This window comes from Cotesia glomerata, linkage group LG2, assembly GCF_020080835.1.
Source record: "Cotesia glomerata isolate CgM1 linkage group LG2, MPM_Cglom_v2.3, whole genome shotgun sequence".
NCBI lineage: Eukaryota > Metazoa > Arthropoda > Insecta > Hymenoptera > Braconidae > Cotesia > Cotesia glomerata.
In genome coordinates this window covers 24,997,965-25,012,126 of record NC_058159.1, presented here as the reverse complement: position 1 = coordinate 25,012,126, position 14,162 = coordinate 24,997,965, and the positions used below count along the sequence as shown (strand labels likewise).

The window sequence follows — 14,162 nt, the reverse complement described above, 5'->3', positions numbered from 1 at the left end:
ACAGTTAACGTATATAGAACCATTGAAATGTCTTCGTAAATTGATTTATATGTAGAAATTAATTATGCTGTTAATTTTTTTTAATCAATCATTTTTTTTTCTTCCATTATCAACACTATATTTGTTGTCAAAAAATTTTAATTATTCATGCAGATTATCAAGTTTCATTTAACAGTAATTATTATTAAAGTTCTCAGAAGTACAATCGCTTTCATGTGTACAAGTTATTTATAAAAAAAAAATGTAAAATTTATTTATCCTCAGTTAATAAATTATCAATGATTATTTATAATTAAATAATTAACAAAAAATATTTCTCATAGAAAATTTTATTTAAACGTACAATATTATGATTTAAATTTTAAAATAATTTTAGTATCAAAAATTTATATTAAATTTATAATATATAAGGTACTTGTAGTTTATGTGTACTCGTAAGTTAAGTACATTATAAACTAAAAGGCACTGGTTTAATCATTTTAGACCTGTAATCAATTATAAAAAATTATATATATATATATATATATATAATTAACGATGTTCTGGCCATTTATAAGATCCGTAGTACACGAAATTATTTTTCTTAGCCATTGCATCGGCTTCTTTTGGTCCACGAGATTTGTACTTGTAAGGAATCGGAGGGATTCTTTCGTTTTCAATTTGATGAAGCAGAGGAGTGAATATTCTCCATGCTTCCGATAGTTCGTCGTTTCGTACGAAATGCATTTGAGATCCACAAAATACGTCTAATATTAATCGTTCATAAGCATCAGGAAGCTTTATATTCTAAATGAATAAATAAATAATTAATTAATTTAATTATTAAGTATACAAGTTACGAGTAATAGCAAGAAATGAAATAAAAAGTATATACTATAAATATATTATTATGTAATTGTTATTTACCTTGTATCTTTTGTCATAAGTGAGATCTAGCTCGGTTTCTTCCATGTTAAATGTTATTCCTGGGGTTTTAGTCATCATCTTAATGTACAGAGCTTCACCCGGTTGAACTCTGATGACTAATTCATTTCTTTTAGCTTTTCCGTCAAATATATCTCCAGGTACATCTCGATATTGCACCCGTATGTCTGCTTTACGTTCATTCAATGCTGGAGAGTAAAATAATTAAAAAAAAAATATTCAAATTTTAGAATCCAAAAATTTTCACAAAAAAAAATTACCTTTTCCACACTTAAGAATAAATGGAACGCCGTCCCATCGCTCGTTATTTATTTTTAAAACCGCAGCTGCGTAAGTTGGAGTCGTCGAATTGGATGGAACTGTTGGATCGTCAAGATATCCTAGTTTGGCTTCAGGATCTTCTGCATCAGGATCACCAACATATTGTCCTAGAACTACATCGTCAAGCTCCAATGGCTTAATACATTTCAAAACTTTAACTTTTTCATTTCTATAAAAAAAAAATAAAACCATTTGTAAATTGATACACTGTACTACTACACTGAAAAAAAATTAACTTGATTCAAGAGAAAAATTCTTGAACCAAGAATATAATTTTGAAGAGAGTAATTGTCTTGAATCAAGACGAAAAATTCTTGAATCAAATAAAATTTTCTTAAATAAAAAAAAAAATTTCTTAAACCAAGAATTTTTGTACTCAAATCAAGAATATTAAGTTCTTCAAAATTATATACTTGATTCAAGAACATTTTTTTTTTTTCTGAGTAGTAGTGATTAAATTTAAATTTCAAATATATTTTTTTAGTACCTTATATCATTGGGACAACAAGAAGCTGGTTTTTCCATAGCAAATAGAGACAAAATTTGCAGCAAATGATTCTGCATCACGTCTCGTATTATCCCAAATTCGTCAAAATATCCACCTCGTCCTTGCGTACCAAAAGGCTCCTTAAAAGTAATTTGTACCGACGCGATATTATCGCGATTCCAAGTAGGGCTGAATATTCTGTTACCAAACCTGAGAGTCATTAAATTTTGGACCATTTCTTTTCCTAGATAATGGTCTATTCGGTAGATTTGTTCTTCGTTGAACAGAGAAGCCAGATGATCTGACAAACGCTGAGATGATGGCGCGTCGCGACCAAACGGTTTCTCGATAATTATTCGAGTCCAACCTCTGAAAATAATTAGTTTTTTAATAAATGTATACAATATTTGGCTAACTATAATTATAACATGAAAATGTATACTTACTTTTTACCCATACACTTATTTTTAATATGCACGGTAACTTCTTCGAAAACTGAAGGTGGAAGAGCTAAGTAGAATAATCTATTTGCTTCAGAACCATTTTCAAACTTCATCAACTCGCTGTTTAAATGCTCAAAACTTTTATCAGAGTCATACGGTCCTTGGACATAATAGTTTAGTTTCCAAAATGCTTCGTACTTTTCTTCCTCTCCGGGCTTTACTTTCATGTACTGGTGACACTTGTCACGCAAATCCTGCAGAGTTAATTTACTACGCGCGTAACCAAAGAATGTTGTGGTTTTTGGTAATAAATTATCGCGGAATAACCACCAGAGAGTTGGATAGATTTTTTTCTTCGCCAAATCACCCTAAAAAATTTTTTTTTAGATTAAACCGAGTACTATAGCTTCTTTATTAATGAAAAATAAACTTACTGATGCACCAAGTGTTATAAATATATGTGCTCGCTGTCCGTAAAAATGCGTTCCTTCTAATCGGTCCATCTCCTCACATTTAAGATCATGCCAGATGATCTTAAGACTTTCTTCCGTAGAAGCTCCTGAAAAAAATGATTATTTATATTTTTAATTTTTTATTTTTAAGGAAGACATTTTATTAAAAATTATTATATTAATTTTTTTGCTATTCTGTTTTATATAAAATTTAAATGATTAAACTCACTAATGAAATGATTACTCATGATTGCTAAAAACTTTATTTTTATACGGAAAAAAATTGATGAGTTTATTGAATTTACGTGTAGACCGAACGATTGTATCTTTACGACTGACGCAAAACAATCAACTCAAAGTACAGGAACGAAGCATGTTGACGGCAAATTAAAGTCAAAATACCACTGATCCAAGACCGAGGAGTGAGGATTGTATCTATACTTCACTAATACCACTACTAATATAATCACAACTACTATAAAATATAATATAAATAAAAGACAAGTACGAACACAAGTATTAAGTGTAAATATTACATCAGTGGCCATGAAAAATGAAATGATTTTACTTCCTTTACCAAAAGCAACTAAATAATTAAGATAAGGATAAACATTCGGCCATGAACAAAACTATCTCTATGATTGTTCTTTTATAAACAATTAAAAAATTTTCGAGGTCAGAACAAAAGTCTTTTGCAATTATTACAATATAACAAAAGAAATTATAACTTTCAATGTAACAATCATTTAAGAAATAATCTCTTGGAAATTTAAATTATTCCTGTACTCTATATCAATTAATACATTTAAAATTAAATTTACATTTATAGTTACCTATAATTTTTAAATGCGCAATAAATCGTTGTTATATGTTAACAGTGAAATTAAATTTTTTTTATATAAATTATTTTTACCTTGAGTTCTTAATTTAAAAAATTACAATCACTTAGATGACGCGCAAAAAGATTACTGACTATTTTTCATGATTCTTCTGGATGAAAAAAAAAAAAAATAACTAATCGAATTTTTTTACGTCATTTCTGATTAATGATACTTTAATAACTATCATAATAATAATAATAATAATAATAATAGTAATAATTATTCAAATATTATACAATTAAAGTAAAAAATATTTAATCTTAGGACAAATAAAAATTGTCCTGCGACAAAGTTAATACTGAGTAAGAGTTTTATCGAAGGAAGATCTTATTTATATATGATACATGATGAATGTCAATGTCGGGTAACAAACGTTGCAACCAATCGTAAAAAGTTTTTTGTATGATCGAGCAATTTTTCGCTGGATGAAAAGGTAGGAAAATTGAAGGTGGGAGTCATAGCAATTATCTCAGATCCTTAATTGTTCTATGTATTTTCCATTCTTCTTCATTCGATATTCTTAAGTTTTGCCAACTGTTTTTTTGATAAGTATCATAATATTTTTTTTTTTTTTTTTAATATAATATTATTTAATTTAAGATAATATAAATTAATAACGATAAATGTTTAGTTGCAAAAATAATCAAAGAAAATAAATACTTTTTTTTGTGTTTTAGATTAAATATTTTTAAAGATTAATAATTTTGGGCAATAAATTTCTATAAAATAATAAAATTAGAATGAATGTTATTCATTGACCCAAAGCGGAAGTTCACGATCAGTGTAAATGAGTAAAAGTATAATATAGTCAGAGCTCGTTTTACTATTAATTGACATCACAGGCTTATGTCAACACGTGCGTAAATCGTTCGATAGATAACAGTGTGTTAGTAGTGGCGTGATTTGTAATGACATAACTATGATAATTACTTTAACTGAATTGTTAATTTTTATTTATTATAACAAATTATTTGTTCCTTTTTAAATATTTCTTTTCAGTTAATAATATTTGAAATTTAAAATTAATGAGCGTTAAAAATTATTTTGAATAATAAACAAATTAAAAATTAAATTTTTAATAATAAAAGCATAATCTATTTTATGGAAATTAAATATTTTTGTTATAAGATTACAATATTGATGTACACGTGTCAATAAAATTCGAAAAAAAAAGAGAAATGAGTGGAGTCATCTTTTCAAAATATAAAAAATAAAGTAATCAATTTCATATTTTATACTTGAAAAAAAAAAAAATAAATAAACTCACGTCGTTCCATTGTTGATAATTTATTTACTTCAGAAGAATAATAAATATTATTTTTTATCTAATGCCCTTAGTGTATTTTTCGCTGTTAATGATAACGCAGTTGCTGGTGCTTTATCTGAAATTATGATAAATGATTAGAAAATTTTTTTTTGTATTATTTACGATTATGATCAAAGATTAAAGATTAGAAATAAATAATATGTAAATCAAACTTACTTTATTTGTTAAAATATAAAAATACTTATGTAGAGGTTATAAATAACGAGTTTATTGTTTCATAAAATATAGGTAAACACGTAAAGACTCAGTAAATCATCAATAAACCTTTGTGTTAATTTAAATAAATTTAATGGAGTATAAAAATATATTCAAAATTAATAATTCGAATAATAAATCTTTAATTTAATGAGAATAAATATGCCATACGTACACAACCGCGTACATATGTGTATACGTATACCAATATGTAAATAAATATATTGACTAAACTGAAAATATACAGGCTGTATTTTTTATTTCAAAATAAAAATGTCGATGGTAATTTATGGAAGAAATGATTTGTATCTTCTTGCGATAACAATAATTAAAGACAGTTATCATCATATTGACATTTTTTTTAATGTTATATATATTTTTAATTATGAACTATTTGATAATTATCAATTCTGATGACAATTTTATTGATATATTATCAAATATACTGAATCATAGTATTTCGCTTGATAAGTAATTATTTTATTTGATTTTTATTTATTTTATCAACACTTACCTAGAATATATTTTTAAAATTATTTTAATATGAATTTTCAACATCATCTTCTTTTGCAGTAGGGATTTTTCAAAATTTTGTCAGTCTAATGTCTTTAATCAGATGTAAATAATTAATTGACATAAATATTTTAGTTTAAATAAATGATAAATTGGAATAAAAAAAATTATGTTCTAATTAATTTAAAAAACTTTGAAATTATTTGTATCAACTTCAAGTTATATTTAAGAATTAGCGATCAAAAATTACCTTTGAAGTTTTGATAAAGAAATTCTAAAAAAAGTTTTTAAAAGTTCAATATTTTCGAACAGGCTCATAGAACAATTTCGAAAGCAGCCATGCGCAGCTCCATCTGGTTAAAAATAAAGTTTTCTATTTTAAATACAGAAGCAAGTGTAATAAAAGGTTAATATTAAATATTTATTTTTATATTCTTATTTTAATTGCTGTCATAAATTAATAATTAAAAAAATCAATTTTTTATGTTTTAAAATGACAATCAATAAATTACAAGTTATATTTTTTTTTTTTTTTTTTTTTTTTTTAAGAATAGCAAATTTGTAAAACTAACCTCTTAGATTTATTGTGAAATAATTAATATGTATAATTGTTTTTAGAATAATTAATTTCATTAACATCAATTTATCAAAAATTAGATTTTTTAGTTGTTAACTTTTTTAAAATAAAATAAAAAAAAATTGTTTTAGACAACAATGAAGTGGACAGAGCATTTGATGAAATGGGCAAGATCGCCACAAAATGAAAACAAAGTCAAATTTGTACCTCAAATGCCATTTGTACTGAGAAATCGTATTACCGGCAAAGGAAGTATTCATAAAGGTAAGCAGTTGATATTAAAATAAAATAAAGTTATTTACTAATTGTTTATTTGCGAAATAATTCTCGTATCTGAATGTCATTTTGGATGAAAAATTTCTCCTAGATGAATTATGATCGGTGTAGTATTTATTTATTACTTATTTCTTATCATATTATGTTATCTATAATTAATCTACTATATTCTATCAATTAGTACTATATTTATATTATAATTAAGATTATATTAATTTTATATGTACTCATTGTGTACTTGATTATGATGGTCCTTAGGGAGCACTTGCTCTAGGATCAAAATTTAATAAATAAAGAAATAAATAAATAAAAAAAATAAATAAATAATGATATTTAATATTTAAATTTACAGAAAAAGGATGCTTGCAGGAGACTTCTGTTGTATTAGCTTGTTTAAAACTGAATGATTTTGAAAACAACAAGTGTCTTAAAGAAATCGAAGCCTTCGATAATTGTTTCAAAGTTCATACGAAAAACACACAGTTTGCCAAAAATGAAGCACACAAAGGTACACTAGTTCCTGGGGCAAAAAATCTTAAGTACAAGCAAGTTAACAAATTACTATCGAGATACCCTCAAGAAAATCGAGACTCCAGAAAATAGAATTAAATGTTTTTTGCAAATGCGTTTATTTTCATTTGTTTTTATTACTGCTACTGTAGATTATTGTACAAGTCATTGATAATAAGTTATTGTAAAATCGGGTGAAAAAATATGTCAACTTAAATCGAATTTAATTAAAAATTAGTCTTATGTAATTCTATAAATTTACAATTAGTCTTATATTATTGCATAAATTTACAATTCATTTCCTGACTCCATCACAGAGGGTCATGATTTCTCATCATCAAAGCCCTTAATTGAAGGCTTATGTTCAATACCTTTGGACTCGTTCAGTCTTTTTACGGCCAGCCGCGTTCTATACCCTAATTTTAATAATTAATATATAAATAATTACATTTTTAGAATTAATAACTTTAAATACTTACTGAAAGGTTGAGGAGCTTCTTGTAGCGCATGCAATTTTTTTTCAATTCTTCTTAAGACTTTGTTATTTTCCATGTGCTCATCTCGGTATGAGTAATAAGAGTAAAGTAAAATACTCATACATAATAGTAATACTATTTTTCTTAATCCCCATGTGTAATAAGCTAATTGGATCTGAATAATCAACACAACAATTAAATTAAACTCTTAATTAGTTTTTCTTTTAAAAGTTTAATAATAATAATAATAATAATAATAATACTTAAAAAGTTCAATAATTTAAAGCCAACTTCCTCGATTCAAATTTTAGACATATTCAATACTTCTTAATTCATACCACGACGTTTCGTCATGAGCACTTATAACATCCTCAGGTGAAACTAATATAATTCAAATTAAGTTTAAAAAAATTTTTTTACTTACTTTAGATTGGGGAAGTTTACTTTGAATTATTGAACTTTTTAATTAGTGAAATCACCGATCTTAGGAACATATACAAAATAATAATAATAATAATACCTTATCTTCTGGGCTCGTGACATTAATATTGTATTGAACTAGCATTCTCTCTAAGGTGACATTCAAACTAAGTACTACAAAAAGAGTTATCCTAGAATCGGCTGTTCTCTTAGAAGAGCTGAATAATGCACAAATGATGCAAGCTATCGAATAATAAACAATTGACTGAAACCAAGAAACTTCACCAACAATCCAGTCTTGGAAAGCGCGCATGTAGGAAAATATTTCATTCAGCAATGCTTGCTGATTTTTAGAACTTTCTCTATAAAATAAACGAAAAATTAAACAACATTTGAATCAATTTTGAGGAAGCAACATGAAAATTACTTGAAGTCCAACACCATCTCGTTGACTGAATCCGCAGATGTTTTTATAACAGTACCAAGTTCTTTCCCATTGACTAATAACTCATTTTGGATTTTCAACCCTTCCTTTTGACTCTCGAGCATTGAACCCTGAACCTTTGAAGCTTCGACCAACTGTTCTGTCATTTTTGATGAAGCTGCGTACAAACTATCAATAAAAAATCAATAAATAAAGTCAATTATTCCTGAAATTGATGGAATAAAAAAAATTATTACTTTTGAAAAGTTCTTTCAGTTTCAATTTGCCAGAGTTCATGGTTTAAATAAAAACAGATGTGGGTGGTATGAGTGTAAAATTCATTGTAAACTCCAAAAGCTCGGTCAGACATACTATTGATGCATTGTCTGTAATAGAGAAATCATTAATATTAAGTACATGTTTTGTAAAAATTTATTAAGGGGGTCCTCTGGTTTGACGCCCTGATTTTTGAGCATTTTTTAGGATTTTTTTGTAAAGACCAATGAAGAGATAGAACTTTGAACTTTTTACCATTTATTGATACATATTTCAAGAGTATACAGTTAAATTTTTAGCTAAAAAAATTCAGTAGAATTAAAGTTATAGTGGTCTGAAGACACCCGCCTCGAAAAAAATTAACGCTCACTTCCTCCATGATATCAGCTGATTGGCTTATCTGCAACAAAAAAACCCGGCTGGGTTTTAATCTGTATACTTAAATACACCGAGTGGACAACGATAAAAAAAAAATTTTTTAAATTGGATTTTTGACAGACTTCGGAACAAAAAAGTCCTAATTTTATGTATTTTTTGTCAATTTTTTGATAAAAAAAAAAAAAAAAAAAAATTTTCAAAACTTTTTTTTGATCGTAGTCCAGCCGGTGTATTTAAGTATACAGATTAAAACTCAGCCGGGTTTTTTTTTTTTGTTTCAGATAAGCCAATCAGCTGATATCATAAAGGAAGTAAGCGTTAATTATTTTCGAGGCGGGTGTCTTCAGACCACTATAACTTTAATTCTACTAAATGTTTTTAGCTAAAAATTTAACTGTATACTCTTGAAATATGTATAAATGAATGGTAAAAAGTTCAAAGTTCTATCTCTTCCCTAAGCGTCATATAAAAAACTTGACTTTTTGGTAAATTTTATTTAACAAGAACTCAAAAATTAATAATTGTCAACTTAAATTCAACAAAATATTACCAAAAAAATTTTTGTGCCGCTTGGGTCATTGGTCTTTACAAAGAAATCCTAAAAAATGCTCAAAAATCAGGGCGTCAAACAAGAGGACCCCTTAATAATTAAAAGTAAAATATTCTTTAGATAAAAGTGTCACCTTCGATCAGCTTCCGTTTCACTGAAATGACAGTCGTATGTTATATGCCCTGAGTCTTCTAAAAAACAATTTGCTAGTCTTAATGCTAGTAATGAGTGTTCCTGATCATTTAATTTGTTGCAATTATTTTTGAGTTCCTTTAATGCTTTATGCCAGCATGGTCCATGTACGGGTAAATTTGATTTCGCTGAAAAAAAATTATTTTTTTAGAAAATCCGACAAATATGAAAAATTCTTAGTCGAATAATTTATGATCCAATTATTTACTCCAATTTTTTAAAAATAAACAATTACCTTTCAATAACAAATATTCTTTCTCTCCTAATTTTTTGAGCTCCAAATCTCCCTCGAATGTCAAACAACATTTAAACATGCAAATTAATAAAATAAATAATTTGTCCATTTTAATAAAAATTAATTATCTTCTTAGAAATACGTTTTTAAACGTCACGTGGTATTTTCCCTCTAAAATAACCATGAGGTTATTATTATAGTTTACCTGTCAAAAAAATAAAAAATATTAGCACGTTATTTATGTAAATAAAAATTTTATAAAAATCTCACTATTTTGGTGGATAATTTAAATTAGTCAACAAACCGTGCATGTAAACAAAAAGTCAAGCTGAAGGATGACCGTTAAAAAGTAGCTCCGATAGTTGACAGCCAGCGTACTGAGGGCATTTGGGCGCCATCTGTTATTTTAAATTGAAAGCAAAGATGAAGTAGAGTAGAGGTAAATTGTACTATAGTTTATTAAAGGAACGACGTAACACGTGTGTTGAGCTGAACTGTATCATTAATTTAAAGCGACAGTGGTGGTGGTAGTAGTAGGGAACGGTAATAAAAATTTCGTCATAAATTCGTAGTCGTGCTCATCACATACTCGTAAGTTCATTTATTTTTTTATTTATTAACTGTTGTTTATTTATAATAATACGTAATTTTTATAAAAAAAAAATTAACAAATAATTACAGTAAGTGTTGATAATAAATCTTCGTATGAGAATTTAATAATAGAGTTTATAAAATAACAATATTATGATACAACGTATGTGTGTCTTATACGACAATGAGCTGGCAAAATCCTCTGCATCCATTGTTACAAATTGCGTTTGTAATTTTATCCATATTAAATTACTGTTATTGAAAGATATTTCCAATTATTAACACAAACTAACAATCGTTATTATTAAAACTTGTTATTTACAACGTGTTCGATAGCTTATCTTTTTCTAATGAATTTATTTCTAACCTTTATCTAAAGTTATTTCATAACCTCATTATTAAAAATAACATATTGTTGTTTCATACATTTATTATTAACAAGTATTGATAATATATATTAACTTAAAATTTTTTTATATATATTTTACCACATATATTACGTTAGTTTATTTTTATAAAATAATAAAACTAATAATAATTATTTTTTTTTTAATTCCAGGTCAAAGCACGATTGGATTTAATTTTTTTTTTAATTGTACATACATATGTATATATATATATATATATATACTCATATATCTATATTAATTTTGTGATTTGCTTATCATCGATCAGTAGACGCAAGTAACAACGAATAAATAACGATTACGTTTATTAAATAATTTGCACTTGTTATAAAAAAAAAGGTAATAATATTTGGAGTGCACAACGACGACTCTCTATGATCGCCACCACAGCTATTGAGGTCAAAGAAATTTTGTTTATCATAAATAAATTGTTATTATTGCTGCTGTCTAATAATTTGAAGGATATCATCGATACCGATAATAATACCTTGTGGAAAATAACAGATAATTATTGCTATAATCATAATTGTTATTATCAACGAGACTCATTAGTCGGTGGAGCTAAAAGTGGTGATAAAAATGCGCAACGAAATAACAGCTGCTGTACTATTTTTAGTACAGTTGATCGAAAAAAACGAAAAATTTAGTCCTGATCAGTTGGACTGCTTTCGACGCCGGTTGATAGAGCTGCTGACCGAGCGGTTCGAAAATCACTGGTTCCCGGATAAACCCTTCAAAGGACAGGGATACAGATGTATACGAGTGAATGGCAATAGTCGGAGGGATGCGACGTTGGAGAGTGCTGCTAGTGCTGCTGGTTTCAAGTACGAAGATTTGTCATTACCTGTTGAACTTACTCTATGGGTAGACCCTCACGAGGTATGCTGCCGCTTTGGCGAGAATAAAGGATCATATTGTACTCTGGCTTCCTTTGATAACAACAGTGCTAATCATCTTCACGATATCGACGGCTCTGAGAAGGAAAATAAATTTTTTCAAAGATCTAATCAGGTACTTTTATAGTTATTAGGAATTTTAGCAATTTACACTGATTCTGACCTTATTTTTTTTATTTATTTTCTTTAAGTGTTACACAAGTTAGTGAAAGTATTTAGTTACTTAAAGTTATCTAATAATTTAATTTGTAAATTGTTCCACTTCTAATTTATATCATTTTTTTAAACCATGAGTTATTTATTTTGAGCTATAAAATTAAAAAAAAAAAAAGATGAAAAAAAAATTAATAAATTTTCAAATAAAAAAAAGTTGAATAAAAATTTTTTTTAAAAATTATTTTTAATAAATTGGTTGTTAAAATTATTAATTAATTCACAAATATCTGGATATTTTTAATTATTATTATGTTTATTTATATTTTTTAATGAGATTGAATAACGAGATACAATAATAATGATTGGTGTTACGTAAATTGTTGTAATAATCGATAAAATACCGTAAAAAAAAAATCAACAAAAAAATTGAAAATATCAATATACTTAGGAATTAACCAACAAGTATAATTATAAAATTAAGTTATATATATATATAATAATAATGATGGTAATAAATAATTTCTTTGATAACAGAAAAATATCTCAAATGTTGGTACGGATCAAGTAAAACCAAAGCCACTGAGTTCATCTAATCAAAATCATCAGCAGTCAATTAACAGTACCAATAACAATAATACTAGCACTACTACTTCTTCAACGACAAGTACTAATGCAAACAATAATAACAACAACAATAACGGACCAGGTAGGCGTCGTCATTTGATAAATAGTCCACGACCACATCTGTCACGTAACCGTTCGTGGTTCAATCATTCATTCAACATGGGTTACGGTCCTCATCCAATGAGCCAACCCTGGTACAACGTAATGCCACCTCACACTTTCCTGGGTGGTCCATCTCCGCCACCATTCGTCGGTCACAGAGGTAATAAATGGATCGCGCATCCTCCTTCTTACTCTGCTGGACCTACTCGTTTCCATCACTGGTCTCCAAAGGCTACTCTCAAAGTTTAAAAACGTGATATATAGAATTTATTTACACCGCGGGTCTACGATCAGTAAATAATTGCGGGTATTGAAAAATTTTTATAAAATTATCGAATTTGTTTATGTTGTTACATTTTATTTTTTTTTCTTGCAATTAAATGACCTGAGGTTATTTTTGTTCTGAAAAAACTTGAGAAGCTGACTTTGGAGTCAATTGTATAAACGACCGGGCTCAAATTACGATTACGGCTTACGATTTTTATACTGTTATATAGTTTGTTCATTGACATCGTTATATTGATCGATCGATTAATTAATTGATTAACTGAATCATAAGACAAACAATTTAATTATATTAACAAAGAATAAAGTAATATGGTTTTTGTTACACTCCGAATGCAAAGTTGCTTGCTAACGGAATTATTAATATTGATTATATATAATTATTAATATTATAAATAATATAAAAAAAAATTTATTACAGTAATTTAAATTAGAGCATTTAATTCCAAATATTTATTACCAGTCGATAATATTTTTATTTTTATAATTTTAACTACTAATTTTTTTAGCATTTATTTAAAAATTAGTAATTGAATTTTTGGAAGTAAAAATATAACGATATAATTATTTATAATATGTTAATTATCTTTATGGTTATAGTGTAGAAATTTGTTATTATCAGACTACTCAATTAATTAAATGAATTTATTATTAAACAATTATACAAAGTCGTAGACTTTTGGCTAGTGAGATTTAATATTATTATCAATTGTTTATATCAATTTAAAATTAACAGCCAATTGTTCAAATTACATTTCAGTTAATTTAATTCATAACAGCAATTACGGTTAATTAAAAATTATATGTTAAAGCAATTGCGATAAATTTATTTCGTTGAATATTTATATATTATTAAATAATGAAAAAGATTAGTCAATCATTGTCTGCACAGTAGATTTTAAAAAGTTCAATATACATATACATATACATATATATATATAACTTATCTAACGTGTGCAATTGAACAAATATATATATATATATATATATATATATATATATATATATATATATATATATATATATATATATATATATATATTATGATTATGATTAGAAGAAAATTAATGAAACAAAAAAAAATCAACGCCAGTGAAATTATTTTTACGTTTGCAAATTGAAGATTATTGTAGTTGTTTAAGTGTTGCAATCAAATTATTATTAAAAATATTTAACTGATATTAATATGAATATATATATATATACATATTTAATGGTGTGTGTAATTATTGCACACGACTGTC

General features: G+C 26.4%; 4 protein-coding genes across 10 annotated transcripts; 2 read left to right on the top strand and 2 right to left on the bottom strand.

Annotated features, from left to right (window-relative positions):
• Nucleotides 1-488: 488 nt before the first annotated feature.
• LOC123259799 (glucose-6-phosphate 1-dehydrogenase) lies at nucleotides 489-5,173 on the bottom strand. Of its 4 annotated transcripts, XM_044720509.1 has the most exons (8): nucleotides 4,992-5,173; nucleotides 4,776-4,890; nucleotides 2,610-2,734; nucleotides 2,179-2,543; nucleotides 1,733-2,101; nucleotides 1,185-1,414; nucleotides 907-1,112; nucleotides 489-786 (listed from the first exon to the last, which is right to left on the bottom strand). In XM_044720509.1, exons 2-8 carry the CDS (start codon nucleotides 4,783-4,785, stop codon nucleotides 532-534), a joined length of 1,560 nt encoding a protein of 519 aa, XP_044576444.1. In that variant the 5' UTR covers nucleotides 4,786-4,890; nucleotides 4,992-5,173; the 3' UTR covers nucleotides 489-531. The 4 variants fall into 4 exon arrangements, with proteins under 4 accessions (XP_044576444.1, XP_044576445.1, XP_044576446.1 ...); XM_044720510.1 differs by lacking the exons at nucleotides 4,776-4,890; nucleotides 4,992-5,173 and adding an exon at nucleotides 3,541-3,697; XM_044720511.1 differs by lacking the exons at nucleotides 4,776-4,890; nucleotides 4,992-5,173 and adding an exon at nucleotides 3,461-3,479.
• Nucleotides 3,807-7,099, top strand: LOC123259804 (coiled-coil-helix-coiled-coil-helix domain-containing protein 1). 2 transcript variants are annotated; one of them, XM_044720519.1, is made up of 3 exons: nucleotides 3,807-3,941; nucleotides 6,252-6,384; nucleotides 6,749-7,099. In XM_044720519.1, exons 2-3 carry the CDS (start codon nucleotides 6,258-6,260, stop codon nucleotides 6,997-6,999), a joined length of 378 nt encoding a protein of 125 aa, XP_044576454.1. In that variant the 5' UTR covers nucleotides 3,807-3,941; nucleotides 6,252-6,257; the 3' UTR covers nucleotides 7,000-7,099. The 2 variants fall into 2 exon arrangements, with proteins under 2 accessions (XP_044576454.1, XP_044576453.1); XM_044720518.1 differs by lacking the exon at nucleotides 3,807-3,941 and adding an exon at nucleotides 5,838-5,949.
• Nucleotides 4,618-13,345, top strand: LOC123259803 (protein BTG1-like). 2 transcript variants are annotated; one of them, XM_044720516.1, is made up of 3 exons: nucleotides 4,618-4,628; nucleotides 11,360-11,866; nucleotides 12,442-13,345. In XM_044720516.1, the coding sequence occupies exons 2-3, from the start codon at nucleotides 11,435-11,437 to the stop codon at nucleotides 12,880-12,882; spliced, it is 873 nt and encodes a 290-aa protein (XP_044576451.1). In that variant the 5' UTR covers nucleotides 4,618-4,628; nucleotides 11,360-11,434; the 3' UTR covers nucleotides 12,883-13,345. The 2 variants fall into 2 exon arrangements, with proteins under 2 accessions (XP_044576451.1, XP_044576450.1); XM_044720515.1 differs by lacking the exon at nucleotides 4,618-4,628 and adding an exon at nucleotides 10,378-10,448 and having other exon boundaries at nucleotides 11,008-11,866.
• On the bottom strand, nucleotides 7,129-10,285 carry LOC123259802. 2 transcript variants are annotated; one of them, XM_044720514.1, is made up of 9 exons: nucleotides 10,162-10,264; nucleotides 10,040-10,062; nucleotides 9,858-10,009; nucleotides 9,564-9,750; nucleotides 8,484-8,612; nucleotides 8,230-8,415; nucleotides 7,903-8,164; nucleotides 7,386-7,557; nucleotides 7,129-7,322 (listed from the first exon to the last, which is right to left on the bottom strand). In XM_044720514.1, the coding sequence occupies exons 3-9, from the start codon at nucleotides 9,964-9,966 to the stop codon at nucleotides 7,228-7,230; spliced, it is 1,140 nt and encodes a 379-aa protein (XP_044576449.1). In that variant the 5' UTR covers nucleotides 9,967-10,009; nucleotides 10,040-10,062; nucleotides 10,162-10,264; the 3' UTR covers nucleotides 7,129-7,227. The 2 variants fall into 2 exon arrangements, with proteins under 2 accessions (XP_044576449.1, XP_044576448.1); XM_044720513.1 differs by having other exon boundaries at nucleotides 9,858-10,062; nucleotides 10,162-10,285.
• Nucleotides 13,346-14,162: the final 817 nt, after the last annotated feature.

Coding starts and splice junctions, on each gene's coding strand:
- LOC123259799 (XM_044720508.1), bottom strand. Junction 1,415..1,732: donor TGTTGTCCCAATGATATAAG/GTACTAAAAAAA, acceptor TTTTTTTTATAG/AAATGAAAAAGTTAAAGTTT. Junction 787..906: donor CTTATGACAAAAGATACAAG/GTAAATAACAAT, acceptor TTATTCATTTAG/AATATAAAGCTTCCTGATGC.
- LOC123259804 (XM_044720519.1), top strand. CDS start 6,258: ATGAAGTGGACAGAGCATTTGATGAAATGGGCAAGATCGCCACAAAAT. Junction 6,385..6,748: donor CAAAGGAAGTATTCATAAAG/GTAAGCAGTTGA, acceptor TTAAATTTACAG/AAAAAGGATGCTTGCAGGAG.
- LOC123259802 (XM_044720513.1), bottom strand. CDS start 9,966: ATGGACAAATTATTTATTTTATTAATTTGCATGTTTAAATGTTGTTTG. Junction 8,613..9,563: donor GAAACGGAAGCTGATCGAAG/GTGACACTTTTA, acceptor TCTCTATTACAG/ACAATGCATCAATAGTATGT. Junction 7,558..7,902: donor TCACGAGCCCAGAAGATAAG/GTATTATTATTA, acceptor TTGATTATTCAG/ATCCAATTAGCTTATTACAC.
- LOC123259803 (XM_044720516.1), top strand. CDS start 11,435: ATGCGCAACGAAATAACAGCTGCTGTACTATTTTTAGTACAGTTGATC. Junction 11,867..12,441: donor TTTTTCAAAGATCTAATCAG/GTACTTTTATAG, acceptor CTTTGATAACAG/AAAAATATCTCAAATGTTGG.